The sequence below is a fragment of the Silurus aristotelis genome, assembly GCF_946808225.1.
Source record: "Silurus aristotelis genome assembly, chromosome: 17".
Lineage (NCBI taxonomy): Eukaryota > Metazoa > Chordata > Actinopteri > Siluriformes > Siluridae > Silurus > Silurus aristotelis.
In genome coordinates this window covers 16,716,630-16,735,461 of record NC_139590.1, presented here as the reverse complement: position 1 = coordinate 16,735,461, position 18,832 = coordinate 16,716,630, and the positions used below count along the sequence as shown (strand labels likewise).

General features: G+C 37.4%; 2 protein-coding genes across 2 annotated transcripts in view; one reads left to right on the top strand and one right to left on the bottom strand.

Annotated features, from left to right (window-relative positions):
- LOC310739700 (ubiquitin carboxyl-terminal hydrolase 22-like) overlaps positions 1–8,283 on the top strand; it is a 60,439-nt gene extending 52,156 nt beyond the window's left edge. Inside the window, exons 11-13 of the mRNA XM_083565876.1 lie at positions 2,677–2,739; positions 3,095–3,244; positions 5,271–8,283. Of these exons, the coding sequence (XP_083422002.1) occupies positions 2,677–2,739; positions 3,095–3,244; positions 5,271–5,313 (256 nt within the window). The 3' untranslated portion in view covers positions 5,314–8,283. The remainder of the gene's footprint in view (positions 1–2,676; positions 2,740–3,094; positions 3,245–5,270) is intronic.
- A 4,477-nt stretch (positions 8,284–12,760) lies between these two features.
- Positions 12,761–17,753, bottom strand: LOC310739865 (somatostatin receptor type 2-like). Its single transcript, XM_083566105.1, has 2 exons — positions 17,603–17,753; positions 12,761–14,007 (listed from the first exon to the last, which is right to left on the bottom strand). Exon 2 carries the CDS (start codon positions 13,959–13,961, stop codon positions 12,852–12,854), a length of 1,110 nt encoding a protein of 369 aa, XP_083422231.1. The 5' UTR covers positions 13,962–14,007; positions 17,603–17,753; the 3' UTR covers positions 12,761–12,851.
- Positions 17,754–18,832: the final 1,079 nt, after the last annotated feature.

The window sequence follows — 18,832 nt, the reverse complement described above, 5'->3', positions numbered from 1 at the left end:
CTTCCTCATACAATACAACAACTCCTCTCTTGGCACCCTGTCGTACGCTTTCTCTAAATCCACAAATACACAATGCAATTCCTTCTGTCCTTCTCTATACTTCTCCATCAACATTCTTAAAGCAAATAAGGCATCTGTGGTGCTCTTCCTCGGCATGAAACCATACTGTTGCTCACAGATGGTCACCTCTTCTCTCAGCCTGGCTTCCACTACTCTTTCCCATAACTTCATGGTGTGACTGATCAACTTAATTCCCCTGTAGTTACTGCAAGACTGCACATCTATTTTATGCTTAAAGATCGGTACCAGCACACTTCTTCTCCATTCCTCAGGCATCTTCTCACCTTCCAAAATCCTGTTAAACAATCTGGTCAAAAACTCCACTGCCATCTCTCCTAAACATCTCCACGCTTCTACCGGTATGTCATCTGGTCCAACCGACTTTCCACTCTTCATCCTCTTAATCGCTGCTCTCACTTCCTCTCTACTATTTCTATCCACTTCCTGCTTCACCAACTCCACATCATCCAACCTTCTGTCTTTGATTGTCCTCATTCATCAGCTGCTCAAAATACTCCCTCCACCTTCTCAACATACTTTCCTCACTAGTCAACACATTTCCCTCTCCATCCTTTACTGCTCTAACTTGCAGTACATCCTTCCCAGCTCGGTCCCTCTGCCTGGCCAATCGGTACAAATCCTTTTCTCCTTCCTTAGTGTCCAACCTCTCATACAGCTCCTCATATGCCTTTTCCTTGGCTTTCGCCACATCCCTCTTAACCTGCTGCCGCATCTCCTTGTACTCCTGCCTACTTTTCTCATCACTCTGTCTATCCCACTTCTGTTTTGCCAACCTCTTTTTCCTTATGCTCTCCTGCACTTCCTCATTCCACCACCACGTCTTCTTGTCTTGCTTTCTATTTCCAGATGTTACACCAAGTACTTTTCTAGCTGCCTCCCTCATCACTCCTGCAGTAGTTGCCCAATCATCTTAACACCACTGAGCCTCTGTCTGACCTCTTCCCTGAACCTCACACTACACTCTTCCTCCTTCAGTTTCCACCATCTTATTCTTCTTTCAGTCCTCACTCTCCTCTTCTTCTTCGCCTCCAAAACCATCCTACAGACCACCATCCGATGCTGTCTAGCTACACTGTCCCCTGCCAACACCTTACAGTCTCCAATCTCCTTCAGGTTGCATCTCCTGCATAGCACATAGTCCACCTGTGTGCACCTTCCTCCACTCTTATACGTCACCCTATGATCCTCCTTCTTCTTAAAATAAGTGTTCACCACTGCCATTTCCATCCTTTTAGCAAAATCCACCACCATCTGCCCTTCCACATTCCTCTTCTTAAAACCATACCTACCCATCACCTCCTCATCACCTCTGTTCCCTTCATCTACATGCCCATTAAAGTCTGCCCCAATCACCAATCGTTCTTTCCTAGGTACACCATCTACCACTTCATCTAATTCACTCCAGAATCCTTTCCTTCTCCTCCATCTCACAGCCAACTTGTGGAGCATAGGCACTAATGACATTTATCATCATCCCTTAAACTTCCACCTTCACGATCATCACCCTATCAGAAACTCTCTTCACCTCCACTACACTCTTACTGTACTCTTCCTTCAGAGTCACCCCTACACCATTTCTCTTTCCATCCACACCATGATAAAACAGTTTAAATCCACCTCCAATGTTCCTGGCCTTACTCCCTTTCCACTTGGTCTCCTGAAAACACAGCATATCTACCTTTCTCCCTTTACCCGTCATAGTACCAACATTTAAAGTACCAACCCGAACCTCCACTCTCCTGCACTGCTCCTTTCCCTGCCGTCTCTGTAGACGTCTTTCTCCTCTCCTTCTCCTTCTTCGGCCAACAGTAGCCCAATTTCCACCGGTACCCTGTCGACTAACGATACCTGTGGCGGTCGTTGTTAACCCGGGCCTTGACCGATCTGGAATGAAATTCTTATTTGTGAACCGCATATTTGATTTGGCACGTTTTACGCTGGATGCCCTTCCTAACGCAACCCTCCCCATTTACCCGGGCTTGGGACCGGCACAAAGAGTGCACTGGCTTGTGCATCCATAATGGCTGGGTTACAAATTTGATACAAACTAAAGCAACTTATTCAGACACTGCAAACAATGTAGTAGAACATGGTAGAAGGTGGGATTGGGTGGTCCAGCAATAACTAAAGATTTTGTGGATATGTTTCAGCCTCCCATTCACTGTCACTCTTTGTGTTGCTTTTGAAAAGCATGTAGTGATCCATATTTTCTTTTCGGGGTGAAGACAGAATGTTTAGTGAAGCCACTGATGGATTATGCACTAATGGTTGATCAGATATTTTACATCAGGGTTGTTCAGGAGCAGCTAACACATAACCAAAAAGAGCCAAAGAACAAGAAGGCAGGAAAATATAATGAGGCATATTTTAATTATTTTACATTTTGTGGGAAAAACTAGTCTTTAATCATGGCTAATTTATCTGTTTTTCCCCCCATTGTCAAATAAAAAAACAAAAAGAAAATGAACGAAATGTACACTGACCACACACACACACACACACACACACACACACACACACACACACACACACACACACACACACACACACACCTTACATAGATGATTATTGATTTTCTTTTTTTTCTTTTGCCAGTAAAGAGAGCAGAGTAAATGGCCAGTACCAGCAATCAGTAGATGTTTTAAACAACGACAACAAGTAAGTAACATCTTCAGTCCTTGCTTATTTTTTTAAATAACTTAATCATGTTGTTTATTGTGGCAACAATTATTGTAGCCTCTTGTCACGTCTCCAAGATGATACATGCTGGCTGGTTAGCTGCTGTCACGACTGTGCTGAAAGCATATTACTGCATGCTCTGTTGTGTAGGTTGTGTGTTGGAATATATCTAGCCGTTGTTTCACTCTGGGAGTGCTCTCTAGATCTTGTATGTACAAGCTTCTGGTTTATTAGCACAACCTCACATGAGTGTCTCCTAGTGTCCTGTCATTTTTTTTTAAATCCCTGGTTGTGTATTTAGGTATTTGTGTATTTTATTTTTTTTTTCCCACAGATACTCCCTGTTTGCTGTGGTGAATCACCAGGGCACGTTAGAAAGCGGCCATTACACCAGTTTCATCCGCCAGCACAAGGACCAATGGTTTAAATGTGATGATGCGATCATCACCAAGGCCAGCATTAAGGACGTGCTGGATAGCGAAGGGTGTGTAGAGATTCCATTAATATCAAAGAGACCCTAATGTAAAATACATGTTATGGCCAAAACTATTTGGACATTTTTCCATGGGTCTTATATATCGACCAGGCATAACATTATGACCCTATAACATTATGACTGGTGATTAAATAACACTAATTATCGCTTCATCATGGCATCTGTTATTGTGTAAGATATATTAGGCAGCAAGTGAACATTTTGTCCTTAAAGTTAATGTGTTAGAAGCAGGAAAAATGGGCAATCATAAGGACTTGAGCGAGACCAAATTGTGATGGCTAGACGACTGAGTCAGAGCATCTCCAAAACTGCAGCTTTTGTGGGATGTTCCTGGTCTGCAGTGGTCAGTATCTAACAAAAGTGGTCAAAAGAAGTGGTGAACTGTTGCACGTTGGGAGTGAAGGCTGGACTGTGTGTTCCGATTCAACAGACAAGCTACTGTAGCTTAAATTGCTAATGAAGTTAATACTGTTAATGCCTTACAGGTCAGGATTGTTTTGGCAGCAGAAAGGTGACCAACAATGTTTGGCAGGTAGTCATTATGTTATGCCTGATCGGTGGTCAGAATATTATGCTGGGTCGGTGTATGTGCATCTAATTCCAATTATTTTGGATTGCAAGAAAGTAAACTAATTGGTTAAAATGTAAATATTTCAGAATAGGTGAAGCTAACTGCATTACACCACAGAAGAAAGAGTGCTCTAAGAATAGTCAGTGTTTTATATACAGTATCTCACAAAAGTGAGGACACCCCTTAAATTTCAGGAACCATTTTAGTATGTCTAATATAGAAGCTACACAAATTGTGATCCTCTTCCACTCCTCCAAAATGACATCATGGAGTTGCTGGATGTTAGACACCTGGCGCTTCTCCACCTTCCGGTTTAGGTCTGGAGACATACTTTGCCACTCCATAATCTTTACCCTGTTGGAAAATGGCGGTTCAGGCCAGTTTCTGAAGAGAGGGCATCATGTTCTGCTTTAGAATGTCACAGTACATGTTGGAATACATGTTTTCCTCAATGAACCGCAGCGCCACAGTACCAGCAGCACTCATGCAGCCCCAGACCATGATGCTACCAGCACCGTGCTTGACTGTAGGCAAGACACAATTTTCTTTGTGCTCCTCACCAGGGTATCACAACACATGCTGGACACCATCTGAGCCAAACAAGTTTGTCTTAGTCTCATCAGACCACAGGACATGGTTTCAGTAATTCATGCTGTTGGACAGGTTGTCTTCAGTGAACTGTTTGTAGGCTTTCTGAGCGCTGCCAAGTGGACTTTCCACTTCTCCAACTTTTAAAGCAATGCTGGCAGCAATCTTTTGCTTCTGCATCTGACTTACAGCACAAGGACTTAACTTCTTTGATCAACCCTTACGAGGCCTGTTCTGAATTAAAATCATCTTGGAAAACCTCTGTATGACTCTGGACACTTTTATTGTAACTCAGTTTAGGGTGTTACTGATCTTCTTATAGTCTAGGCCATTTTTGTGGAGAGCAACACTTCTAATTCTTAAATACTCAGATAGTTCTTTGCCGTGAAGTGCCATGTTGAACATCCAGTGGTCAGTATGAGAGAATTGTACTCAAAGCACCATATTTTAACTGCTCTAATACAAGATACATGAATTTGTATGGTCCTGTTAAACAGACAAAACATAAACATGATGAATAGGACATGTGGGTTTGCATGGTTACATAACATACAGCAGTTATCCACTGACATACAGGTTGTAGTCACTTTTGTTGACAGTAATGGCTGTATGTTGAGTTATTTTTAGAGGACAGTAAATCTGCTATACAAGCTGCATATTGACCACTCTAAAATATATTCAAGTTTCACTGCTATAGTATTGTCCCTTGAGAAGATGCACTAAAATGGTTGCTAAAATGTAATAGATAAGATACTGTATGTAATGTAAAAAACAAAACAAAAAAAAAGTTGGGTCTCACAAATACCTAGATTTTTTTGTATCTAGTAATTAAGTGTGCATTTCTATCTGTTACAGGTATTTGTTATTCTACCATAAGCAGTTCCTTGAATACGAGTAGCTTTAACACTTTGATCTGCTGACTGAGGTGTACTCCGTTCATCCAGTGAAAGTGGCTGAGAGGGAGATCGCTCCTGCAGCAGAGGACACATATAACACAAGCCTACCTGAAACTGTGACTACCCATCGCTTCCTTCCCACATAGGGGCCAAAGCAGAAGAGACGACAAACAAAATCATGCAACACATTCAAACCAGCACTGAGCTAACCGTTACTTGATGTGAGAAAAAGCGGAGGAGAGGTAGAAGTGCACGAATGCTTTTTGCCTCTCCTGCCACTTTCTTCACTGCTGAAAAAAAAAAAAAAAAGGTGCGGGTAAAATGAACAGATCTGTGAAAACAGGAGTAAAGGGGCACATCTCAACTACGTTTTTTTTTCCCAAAATTCTTTTTCTGTTTTGTTGTTTTGTCTTGGTGCTCTCATTCAACTGTCCAGGCATTAAAAGCCTGCTGGGATGAGTCAGTGTCGATTTTGCATATGCATATGAACCTAATGCAACGAAATGTGTAAAAAAAAGAAAAAAAAAAAGAAAAAAAAAAAAGACTAGCAAATGAAAGAAGGTTTGCTTTTAAGGTTTTTTTTTTTTTTTTTTTTTTTTTTTTTAAGAAATGATTATGAATGTGACATTGGTCAAAAAAATACTGTTTAAATGCAGTATCTAGTTTCTCTTTCTTTCTTTTTTAAATGTGGACTTGGATGAAGCAGTAAAGTTTAAATCTGGGTCAGCACTGCCATGGAAGCTGAGAGCCTAGGCAAGTCTGTGCTATTTCTGTTTTGTTACTTTTTATATTCTTGTGTGTACACAATCTTCATTCACATTTTTTTATAGGTTTCTCTTCAGCAGGGTTTTTTGTTGTTGTTGAAGTGCAGTTGTTTCTGTCCACACACACACACACACACACAAACATTTATCATTTGTAGCTCTTTCGTGTTGCGAAACAACTTTAGTAAGGTATTATAAAAGCTGATGCTGACACACTGATGAAGAGAAGGAGCAGACCTGATCATTGTTCGAGGTCATATTTGGCATGACTACTCCAGTGTTATTTTTCTGTTGTGATCTGTGTGCCTCTGTGCGATTTACTTTTGATCAGCCCACACAAGCCCGTAGGCTTCGGCAAGGCAGGTGTTAACAAAAGATTTTACCAGTTTAAAAAATTTTGGCAAGCACCTGCTTGACTCAGATTTATCTGTGATCGGTGAAGACCACTTTCATCACCGTACCGCTTTGGTCGAACGCATGCTTTAGAGACCAAAACTTTCACCCATCATTTAAAAAAAAAACAAAAAAACTGTATGTAACTAGCGATTACTGAAGGTTGTTTTATATCAACAGCACAGCATGACCAGTAAAGCAAAACGTCTCCGCCATGCACAAGTGGCGAGTCAAAACCACCATGAATAGCAAGCAGTCAAAAATAGACATGAATTATAAAGTTGCACTTTGTGCATGCATCAGGTTTTAAATATTCGATTACCTGTATTATTGTTGCTATTCTTACCAACACAATAAAACCGTAAATTACAGCAGTTATATTCTAATCCTCGTCTATATTCGCCATGATGCTGTGCTTTTGCCGCATGCAAAATGATGCAACTGTTGAACAGTTGAGCACCTTTTTTATTATGTTTGTTAATGGTCCCTGCATTGCAGTAGTGTAATATACACACAAAGCAGGAACTCTAATAGGAACACTGTGCTGCTTGTTCAAAATATTTATTGGACACACCTGTCTTGACCAGGGATTGTATTGACCAGGGATTTAAATTTGACCCTAGGTTTTATCCCATCACACAATTATTTGGACTTCTGGTCAATTACTTACAGATGGTATATAATGTGATGTGATTTGAGTTTGCCATGTAGGTGATTACTGTAAAAATTTTGAACGGAAGCTGCATTACTGACTCTCCCTGCTGATCTAAATGTTTCTGTGCCTCCATCTCAGGCCACATACATCCATAGTAGTATGTATAGTAGGGCATTTGAAATGTTCCTAATTGTATTTTTTTCCCCCACACACACTACAGCACGCATAAGCCAATGCACTTACAAGCACGGCATATCACATGGTAACATGGTGTGTATTATGCGGTTTTTTCTTTCCTTTACCCCAGAACTGTGTTCCAACACACAACCCCTCTTGCTCAAGGGCTCCTGAGAGATAGTGGGTAAAGATGGGATCAGCAAATCTTTTAAAAACTGTCATATTTTATTTGGCTTTCTTACATTTCAGTTTAAGTCACAGCAAAAAGACTCAAAATCCTGACTGTAAACCAGGAAAAAATACATGGCCCTTTGACAAATTAGGACAAAAGGGCATTTATATATTTATCTATGTTAGTTAATTTTTTTTCTTTAAATGCTGCCAGCTTCATCTAACACAAATCCACTAATAAGAAAGTGTTCTAAATTAAATGTATTGTTTTCATCCAACCCTACAGCAGGGGGTGTGAATTGTTGGAACAAGGGGCCGCCTCCAGTAGTATTCTTAATGGCATCGTGCCTTGTGCACACTGGTGCCTCTGCACACAAACCCAGTGCTGCTCTTTCAAATCTGTATGCTGTTTCCATGTGGCGCTAAAGACAGTTAATTACACACTAGTGTATTTATGTCTCTGTGATTTATTTTAATTTTTTTATTTTGACCATAAAGAAAATCGTACATCAAGGTTGCCTGGCTTATGGCACGTCAAACAGTTGAAATTGGCCCACGGTAATGCCACAATAAAGACCTCAAAATATAACTGGTGTGTGCTTATGTAAAAAAAAAATACAAATAAAAAAAAAACGTATTGGATGAATCTTAGCCAGTTCATCTGGTCTGCTGCAGATTTTCTTTTTTCCCTTTCTATGCCAGAACTAAATGGGATGAAGTAAATGATCAAGGCTTGTCTGGAGTCTCACTATGGCCATGTGCTCATTCAGGGAAACTGGAGAAGTATTTAACTGATTAAAATTCAACAGAAACTGTGTCTTGTCTTTCTTTATCTTATGCACACAGATTGTCATTGTTTGCCTCCTCTTAATTGTCTCAAATAATAAGTAATAGGTCATTATAAAAAGAAAAATTATAGGTCTGTATAGTTGAGTGTCTGATTCTGTTGTTTGTGCTATCTTTCTTTTTAAGTTGCACTAATTTACTCAGCCAAAACATTGTATTTTTTATTATTCCATCTTTGGACAAATCGATTCTTTTTCCCATGTCACCAAGCTTTAAACCATGTCAGTTTTAATAAATATTGACACTCCTGTTCACTCATCCACATTTAGACTCAAAGAGACTAGATTTGAATCCTGTTCAATTATTTATTCATGCACTACAGAATTGGCAATTAAGCAATACAAACTATATTGACAAAAGTTTGTAGACACCTGACCATAAGTTTTATCTGTTTTTTGAACACCTCATTCCACCTTAATTACCCATTTGCTGTTATTTTAACTTCCCCTCTTTTAAGACGATGTTCCACTAGATGTTGTAGGATGTTGTGGAGATTTGTGTTTATTCAGCCACAAGGGCGTTAGTAGAATCAGGTACGTGTGTAGGCCTGGGGTGCAGTCAGCCACTCCAAATCTTCTGCTCCAGCTTATGTATCTTCACTGGGTGCTCTTTGTGCACAGGGCCACTGTCATGTGGGAACAGCATGGTTTTGGTCTCCTAGTTCAAGTAAAGGGAAGATTTACCTCTACTGCATCCAAAGACATCCTATGCAAGTGTGTGCCCTCAACTGACTGGAAAAGTTAGGTGTCCCAATATTTTTTTCCATTCTCTACTGGAAAGAATAGAGAGAAACTGAATTAGTAAACTTGTAAACCAGGTCCCTATAGGTGCTTTCCAAACACCTTAATATACAATATATGCACAAAAGTATTGGACCACCTGACTTTTGCAGCAATACAGTAGGTGGGACTTCCTTAATCTGTTACCACAAAGTTGGAGGCACACAGTTGTATAGGAAGACTATGGATATGGTAGCATTAAATGTTCCCCAGGACCCAAACCTGTTTTAGCATGACAATGTCCCCATGAAAACTGTTCTAGCATGACAAAGCTTACTTCATGAAGATATGGTTTATGTGGGTTGGAGTGGAAGATTTTGATTACCCTGTAATATATAGAACTATAGAACTCTGACCTTAACCCCACTGAACATTTTTGGCTGAATTAAAACACTGACTGTACCTGCCTTTCCTAATGCGGTTGTAGCTAATCTAGCACAAATCTTAGCACAGAAATTTAAACACCACATAAGCAGGTGTTGTAAAGTCAGGTATCCACAAACTTGTCCAGGTAGTGTAGATATTTTTCGCTTTACATAAAGTGGAATGCAGAAGAAGGAGGCACACTTGTTTGGTACTAGAGTTTCAATAACATTTTCAAATGCCTTTTGTTATTTGTTGCTGTGTCGGTCATGCTTTTCAGTTCACAATGTCTTGTGTCTTATTCCTTTATTTAATCTTTCTGTGAGTCATTTATTACATTCACACTATTGAAGGCATTGTTTCCTTGTTAGGAGCAAGTAAACATATCTTTTAAATTGTCTGTAGCTAATGGACCATTATTTGAAGTGTACAAGTCTTTGTCTAAGTGTAGGGAAGATATACTAGAACATGACTACTGTTTAAATTGTTATGCAAAATTAAGAATTTAACACAGCTTTAGTATAATTTTAGGTTTCAATTCATATGATCCAACTCATTTACCTTCCATACAGAAAAACAGAAGACTACAGAAGAGTACATTATTGGGCTTTTTAATAGTGTAGTCAGCAATAAAATGCCTTTGCCCTAGCCAATCACGTGTAAGTACACCATGGCAGTTACTGTAGTTATGCAAATGGCATGTGATAAAAGGAATAAAGGCTGCTGAGTTGTGATTTTATATTGAATGTTTAAATAATCCTTTTTTCTGATATTTTGGGTGGTGAAGAAAGTCAGCAATGAGGCATAAACCAAGATTGCAAGGTTGTTTAATTTAAAAGCATTTTGCTTCAAAAGGAAAACACTGAAATATAAACACCATCATGAGAAATTGAAAGTACATTATAAGGACAAAGTTGGTGGACACCTGATCAAAAGATTAATGCGCATTATAAACATCCCATTCCACATTTAGTCCCCATTTGCTTTTCTATCTTGCACTCTGGCTTTGTGTACAGGGTCATTGTCATGCTGGAACAGGTTTGAGTCTCCTAGTTAAAGTGAGGGAAAATTTCATGCTACCACATTTGAAGACGCTCAATACAATTGTGTGCCTCCAACATTGTGGTAACAGTTTGGGAAAGAACCATATATGGCTGTAAATGTCAGGTGTCCTAATACTTTTGTAAATATACCATATGTTAACAAACTTATTTCCATTTACAAATGCTAAATTTGGTTAGTGGATTCTAAAATAAAAGCACTAAAATAAAGGAAGGATCACTGAATCATTTGTAAGAATTCTTACTCCATCCATGGCTGACATTAAACACGTGCTTAACTTATTGTATGAGAGAAGACAGGGGACATCTTTGCCACCAATCATACTAATCTGCATTTTTTATTGAATTTAATGTTATGTTTATCAATGGGTCAACAAACATTGTGACCCTCACCAGATGGCGATGTTTCCCCTTAATACAATGCAACATGCAGTAATGACTTGTTCACTCTGGTGAGGAAAGCGCCATCCAACACAAGAATAGCAAATAAAGACGTAATGGTACCCCTTCTGTCTGTTCATCTTTAAAATTAACGAAACTCTAATTAAAATTAAAAGGATTTGTTAATTGAGAAAGTAATAGCATGCTCTGCTCTATATATACAATTAGCAGGTCTTTTGCTGATTGGAATACCATTGTTCTTGCAGTAAATTAGCATTTGAACAAAGAGCTAGAAACAAACACATTTTTACACTGACATGTTCCAGCATGGGAAGGGCTACACCAAACAACCCTTTCAAGCATATACTTGTGATCACACCAGTAGCCTGGTACTCAATTTTCTTTCCTTTTTACCAGGAACCATAGCAAGTAGGGGATTCTAAGGGTAAGAGGAGTGAAAAAAACTGCAAAGAAATTTCCAATGACTTTCCAATAAAGCCGTGTTCTAGCCCTTCTCAATTCAACATCTCCATAAAGACAGGAAGAAATAGACATATATACAAAAATTTCACACTGATGTGTGATTATGCATCTTGTGTATTATACTGCTTTATTATGTTTTTTATCATGGTCTTAAATAGAACACAATTTTGTTCCAAAGTGAACAATTAATATAGTTGAAAAACTCTTGAGACTTGAGATACAAATACATAAACACTTTAGGGCAAGCTGTTTCAATACAAACTAATAAATGACATATTTACTCATTTCAATTATACAGGTTATAAAGCTCAGAAAGTAATTCATTCAGTATAACACATATTTGCCCAGTCAAAGATGCTACTACATTTTAAATAAGAGCAAGACAGTTAAAGCTCCAGAATGACACAGAAATATATACAATCTAGCAGCAGTTTGGTTAGTGTTATGCTAGCAACTATTCCATTTAATATGAGTTATTTGGGCAAGCTACAATTAAAAAAGAAAGGGACAGTTCACATGGATGATGTCTACTGCAGACATTTTAGCAAATACTATTTACAGAAAGAAGAAATAAGAAAAATAAAAAACGGTTCATCCTGTCAAAAAATTCATTGGCATTGCCTCCCACAGGCACCTTTAGTTTTCAGTAAACCAGAAGCCTAAATATCCACAACAGCACTTACAATAATACAAATTCAAGGGCTGTGAGAATAGTACTTACTCCAATATTTTGCTTTCAAAATGAAAAGAGATTATTCCATTAATTACAGATAGGCAAATGCTGCACTGTTAATAACATAAACTGCATTTGTGAGCACGCTCAAAAATTTTAAGACCATTCACTTGGGGTAACTTGTCAATGGCAGGCAACACTTGACTCCTTATCGTAGATGTACTTGAGTGCCTGCTGTCACCTTTGGTTTCTGATGACCCTCTGGACAACTTGGCCATCTTGCTCTCCAATTTGCAGTGGCTTCATCAAAACAATTGAATGCATACAAACGATGAGAGTTATATTTATATTAAGTTTGTAATCTAGCATACCAGTGTGATTTATTCATTGCTGGAGACTCAAAGCACTTTTGTACATCGCTCTGGACAAGGGCGTCTGCTAAATGTCGCAAATATATATATATATATACAAACCACCAAGTGTACAATATATTGAATATATCCAGCACATTACAAGTGGGAGATATTTTTTTTAAATCTTTAAAAACCTACAAAAAAGATGACAAATACTTTGGCTTGTCTTCCTTCTTTTCTCAGTAGGAACTTCATATTGAGCTATAACTGGACATAAAAAGGTAAGTAAAGCTTTTCCTTCTGTCAGCTGGTGAAACAGGTTGATTACTATCATCTGTTAAATTCAATAATTTTCTTTCTTTTGCTATAGAGTTCCTATACTCTGTCCATCTGTTTATTTTACAAGTGATTTAACAAGATTAAATGTCTTGTGCTTCTATCTCAAATGCTGGTCTGCAGATCTCCATTCAGTAGTGTGCTTTGGGTTTCGCTAGTGTTCATCCGTGTCTTGTCTTGCCTACTGTCACTGTGGTCAATTTCATCCAGGCCACCTACTTTTTTCAGGCACAGTACATTCTGGAAGCTTTTCTTGAAATTTTCAGACAAGAAGGCATAAAGTATCGGATTGGCACAGCTGTTAGCATATCCCAGCACCACCACAAAGGCAAAGGTACTCCTCAAGATGGGTGTGGTGCTTATGGTGCCAGTCACAGAAGTCACATTGAAGACATAAAACGGAAGCCAGCAAAACACAAACACAGCTACCACAATGGAAACCATGCGGGTCACCTTCCTTTCTGAACGCTTCCGTTTGGAGGAGCTTACACGTATTCCAGATGATTTTACTTTTATGATGATGAGCAGGTAGCACATGCAAATGACTAGTAATGGCAGAAAGAAGCCCAGAAAGAATGTGTAGAACATGAAGGCTGTGTAATAGGCCTCCTGTGGCTCAGGCCACACAATGGTGCAGAAACAACCACCTGGCTTGGTAATCAAGCTGCTGTAGATGATGATGGGCACGTTGACCAGCAAGGACACTCCCCACACTGCCAGGTTGATGGTCTTGGCCATTCTTGGCTTTCTCCACTTGGTGGACTTGATAGGATGCACAACTGCCAAGTATCTATCGATGCTCATTACCATCAAACAGAAGATGCTGGTGAACTGGTTGAGAGAGTCCACAGTCATGACCACACGACACAACACTGCCCCAAAGGGCCAGTAAACCAGGGCTAACTGGATGGCAATGAAGGGAAGGCTCATCATGAAAAGCACATCAGCCACAGCCAAATTAAGGATGTAGATGTTTGTGACTGTCTTCATCTTGGCATAACGCAAGATGACATAAATTACCAGAGCATTGCCACTAAGCCCTACAGCACAAACTGCAAAGTAAATAAAAGTGATGACTACTGTGCTGGTATTGGTTAAGCTGTGGTCAGTGGCATTCCTTAAGCTCTCATCAGAATCATTGCCCAACATGAAGCTCTCATATATTAAAGACTCTGACAAGTTTGGAAGCAAAGATGGAAATATCCAAAGATCCATTCTGCTTCTCAGTCAGTTCCTGGCATTCTTGAATGTGAAATTTTGCCTAGGTGGAGAGGAAAAAACAATGTGAGAGAATAGTCATATCCATGTATCCAGTTTTTTCTCACCTATTATGAAACACAAACTTTGTATAATTTTGGCAACAGAAATCAATCTGAGTCTTGTGCTTTTACAACAGTATAGCACTATAATTGGTCAACACCTATCATGGGTGGGTAGAATATGAGGCTGGGTAGAATATTTCTCCCCTCCCACTGGTGCATAGAATGAGTCAGAAGATGAAATAGCTGTATCAGATATCTCTCCCAGCAGATGGCCATCCACTGGGCATATTATCTTGTCACCGTAGCCTATTTTCAACTAAATTGGCTGCATGAAAAAACAAGATTTATATTGCACTAAAGTCTGGCATGTTAACAACATCACTGTATTAATATGTATCCGGCATATCAACATCCCCACAGGCATTGGAATACGAACACCTCAAAATTGAACCAGCAATGGAAATGGCTTTTAATGCAATCCTGCACCTAGTGCATTATAATTGACCTGACAATTCCTGTCCTTTGCTTTAGAATATCTACCATTAGGCAAACAGAATTATGTAGAAAAGGTCTCTTGCCTAGTCAAAGCCTGTAACTTTAATTTATTGCAGGGGCGTATTGGAGCTGAATAAATTCTGTTTAATATATTATGGATAACGGGGCAAAAATAAAAGATTGTCTTTCACTCTGTGCTTTATGAAGGCATAATTCAGATTAAGAATGTCTATTGTTAAAAACATTTGCAAATAAATATATATTGAATTAAAAATTTGCCAGTGCGTCTAATGAAAGAAAGCAAGAGAAAGAAGATACAACAGTAAAGAAGGATTGTCTGTCTGTCTGTCTGTCACAAAGTGACTTAAAAAATCACTCTCATTACTGCATTTCATCAATACAATATTTGAAAGAATTAAGATGATGACGATTGATATTTAAACCTTTTTTTTATTATTATTATTAAACAAAGCAGTCTACTCTTAAACAGGGTAGGTGGGTCTGGTCCTCTAATGTCTGCAGTGGCCATTATGATACAGGACAATCACAGTAACAGTCACAATCGCAACTCTACATTTTTGCTCCAAATTACAAAATATTTAAAATATAAAAGTAGATTTTATTTGTATTTGTTAGATTTTCTTATGTTTGACCACTAGCTGCATTTAATAAAATTTAAAGTACATATATACAGATCATGACATGATGAATAAATGAACAATGACAATAAATAAATTATTGAATAATAATCCAACAAGCACATCTTAAATGTCACCAAAAAATTCAATAGAATTCTATTTTACTGAAAATGAAATTACAGTAGGTTTGTAGCAACACCATGTTGTTTCATAAATGTAGTATTTACTTAAAACAAAAGAATGAATTGGAATCTAAGAAAACAGAGTAACAGATTTGATATCATAAAATCAAAAAATATTTTACAGTTACATCATAAAAGAATATATAAATGTTTATTAACTTTCCTCACTCTAATAGAGACAACAAATAATCAATGTGTTACTTTCCACTGTAAATTTTGCCAGTTATTACTGTTTCTGGTTTTACAAATAGGTTGCATGGTGGATACCATTCAGGGAGTGGCAGTGTTTCTGCCTTCTAGATTCAATGTAACCCTGACCAGTAATGGTACCCAGAGATCACTGGATAAATAATTAAAAAAAAAACACTGAAGTGTAAAAATATTCACTATATTGACAAAAGTTTGTAAACACCTAACTATAATAGTTGTATGTTTTTTAACCATTCCATTCCACATTTAGTCCCATTTGCTGTTATAATATACTCCAACCAGAAGATGTTTCACTAGATTTTGAAGTGTGGTTGTGAAGATTTGTGCTCATTCAACCACAAGGGCATTAGTAAAGTCAGGTACTGATGTAGCGTGAGGAGGCCTGGGTTGCAGTCAGCATTCCAATTCATTCAGCAGGGTGAAGGACAGAGCTCTATACCAGGATACTCAAGACCTTCCACTCCAACCCATGTATCTGCATGGATTTCGCTTTATGTGCACGGGGGCATTGTAATGCTGGAACCAGGTTGGGTCTTCTAGATCAAGTGAAGTGTAAATTTACTGCTACTAAAGACATTGTATGCCTCCTACTTTGTGGTAATATTTTGGGAAAGAACCACATGTGGCATGCAAATAGCTTGTTTGCTATACAGGTTGCTACATGTGATTAATTACATCACTATTATCCAATATTGTTTCTAATAAGACATAAAGGTGTAAAAAGTGAACAAAGATAAAATATAGAATTGCATTAGGCGGAAATATTTGTCATAAGATACCAAAAACAAATAGAAAAATAATAGCTTTACTTCACTATTTGTTTTTTAAATAAAGAATATAATTAGATGAGAATACACCTTAAAAGACCAATAATTATCAAAAAAGCTTTAAACTTACATAAATAAAACAAATGTGACCTTTCACATAACTTAAATATAATAAATATAAACCCATGAGGTTGGGGTTATGGTCATAGGGTTAGAGATCTTTTTAAAAAAATACTGTTTTTTTTTTTTTTTACATAAAGTGATCTAATTTCAAAAGAATAAAAAAGCTTGTAACAACTAAGTCTGCATGTAAGTCTGTACACTGGAACTGTGTGTTTGCAATGCGTTGGCTGGACATCGTCTGTTGCTTTTGGCAACAAACTAGTGTGAAGTATGTTTTCAACTTCACATGCATCTAACCATGGTTTCAAAGCTGCAATGAAAGTATAACTGCACTGTGTGACGCACCTCTCACATATGTAAAAAAAAAAAAAAAACCTTTAGTAAAGAAGCATAGACCTTTGGCCTATGGTCAAACCTGGCTACATTATAATTTTTTATTTATTTTTTTTAAATAGCACTAGGGTGGGTTTTGTTCACATTTCCAATTAAAGTTTTGGACATGGACAAGGGTGACAGAAAATCTAAAGATTTTCCAAGGAACACTGGAAGCAAGGCATAAAAGGGATACCAGCCCATCAAATTCACCTAGGTGGCAATTTGTAGGAGGTCAGAGGAAACTAAAAAACCATGAGGAAACCCTTGTGGGAGAATATGCATGGAAATTTAGGATCAAGCTGGAGACGCTGAAGCTGCGATGTATCAATACTGACCAATGCACCACTGTGACTCCTCGTAAATGTTTCTTCAACAATTTCATTATTGTAGATCTTAAATTTTTATCATAAAATAACAATATAATTTTATAAATGACAATCTAATCGTTTAAATCTTGATATATATATATATATATATATATATATATATATATATATATATATATATATATATATATATATATATATATATATATCAATCGTGATTTTTGGGGTTTTTAAACTATAATAATATACTTAACAGTATTTAAAATTATATATATATATATATATATATATATATATATATATATATATATATATATATATATATATATATATATATATATATATATATTTTTTTTTTTTTTATTAAACTTAATCTTATACAGACAAACGTTTACGTGTTACAAATCAAATAAATTCAGATTAATCGCCTTTAAACATCGTTTTTTTTTTTTACCTAAATAATTATTTAAAGGCTTACCTATTTCCATGACGGGAATGCTGGATAATTTTTCTCCTGCCGAGGCATAGTTTAATCCCGGGTGAAGTGAACTCAGGCGGCGGTCGCTTCAACACAGGCGCGTGTCAAATTTGTGCGCGTGGCGGTGAAGCGGTGAGTGTTCAAGGCATCTGCAATCACACGAAGAACAGCAAGGAAACAGCAAGCATGATCAAGGGGGCGTATCAACATCATCACCGATAGAGAGAGAGAGAGAGAGAGAGAGAGAGAGAGAGAGAGAGAGAGAGAGAGAGAGAGAGCCCCCTAATGGAAAAATCACAAACATTCCAAATGTGATTTTTCACCATTGTTATGCCCTGAAATTGCATACACACACTTCATAGTAACAATAAATAATAGTTATATAACCACCCACATAAAAAATGCATTTGGAAAATTACAAATAATAATGTTACAACATTTCAAATATAAAAAAAAAAATCAAATTTGAATCACATTTTATTTATCTCATGCAAAATGAGTACTTTTTCTGTAAGGGAAAACTGAAAGCAAACTAAAACACTAGTGCTGGTTCATCAAAATTTGCTATCCTCACTAGTTTTGTGTGATGTGTATGGTGAAATTGTACATCTGAAATCATTCAATACACACCACTTAATTTCACTGCATATAAATATGCATATTACTAGTTTTCACTTTTCGTGGCTAACTTTAGGTCATATGATTTTTCCATTTAATGACTTTTATTGTATACATTGCAGGCGTTTTTTATGTATAAGTAAAGGTCATGCATCCAGGCGAAATCTAAAATTAATTAATTAACTTAAACCACAGATTGTTGATTACTGATCAGTACCTCAGCAATGATGGAACCATAATAAATGGACATTCGGTGCCAAACAGACAGACAGACAGACAGACAGACAGACAGACAGATAGATAGATAGATAGATAGATAGATAGATAGATAGATAGATAGATAGATAGATAGATAGATAGATAGATAGATAGATAGATAGATAGATAGATAGATAGATAGATAGATAGATAGATCTTTATTGTCATTGTATAATACAGCTACACAGCAACGAAATGCAGTTTAGCATCTAGCAGAAAGGCAAATAGTAGCAATTGTTCAAATTGACAAGTGCAGATAAATATGTAAGATTCAAGTCAAGTCAACTCAAGTTTATTTCTATAGCACTTTTCACGACAGACATTGTCTCAAAGCAGCTTTACAGAATTTAACAG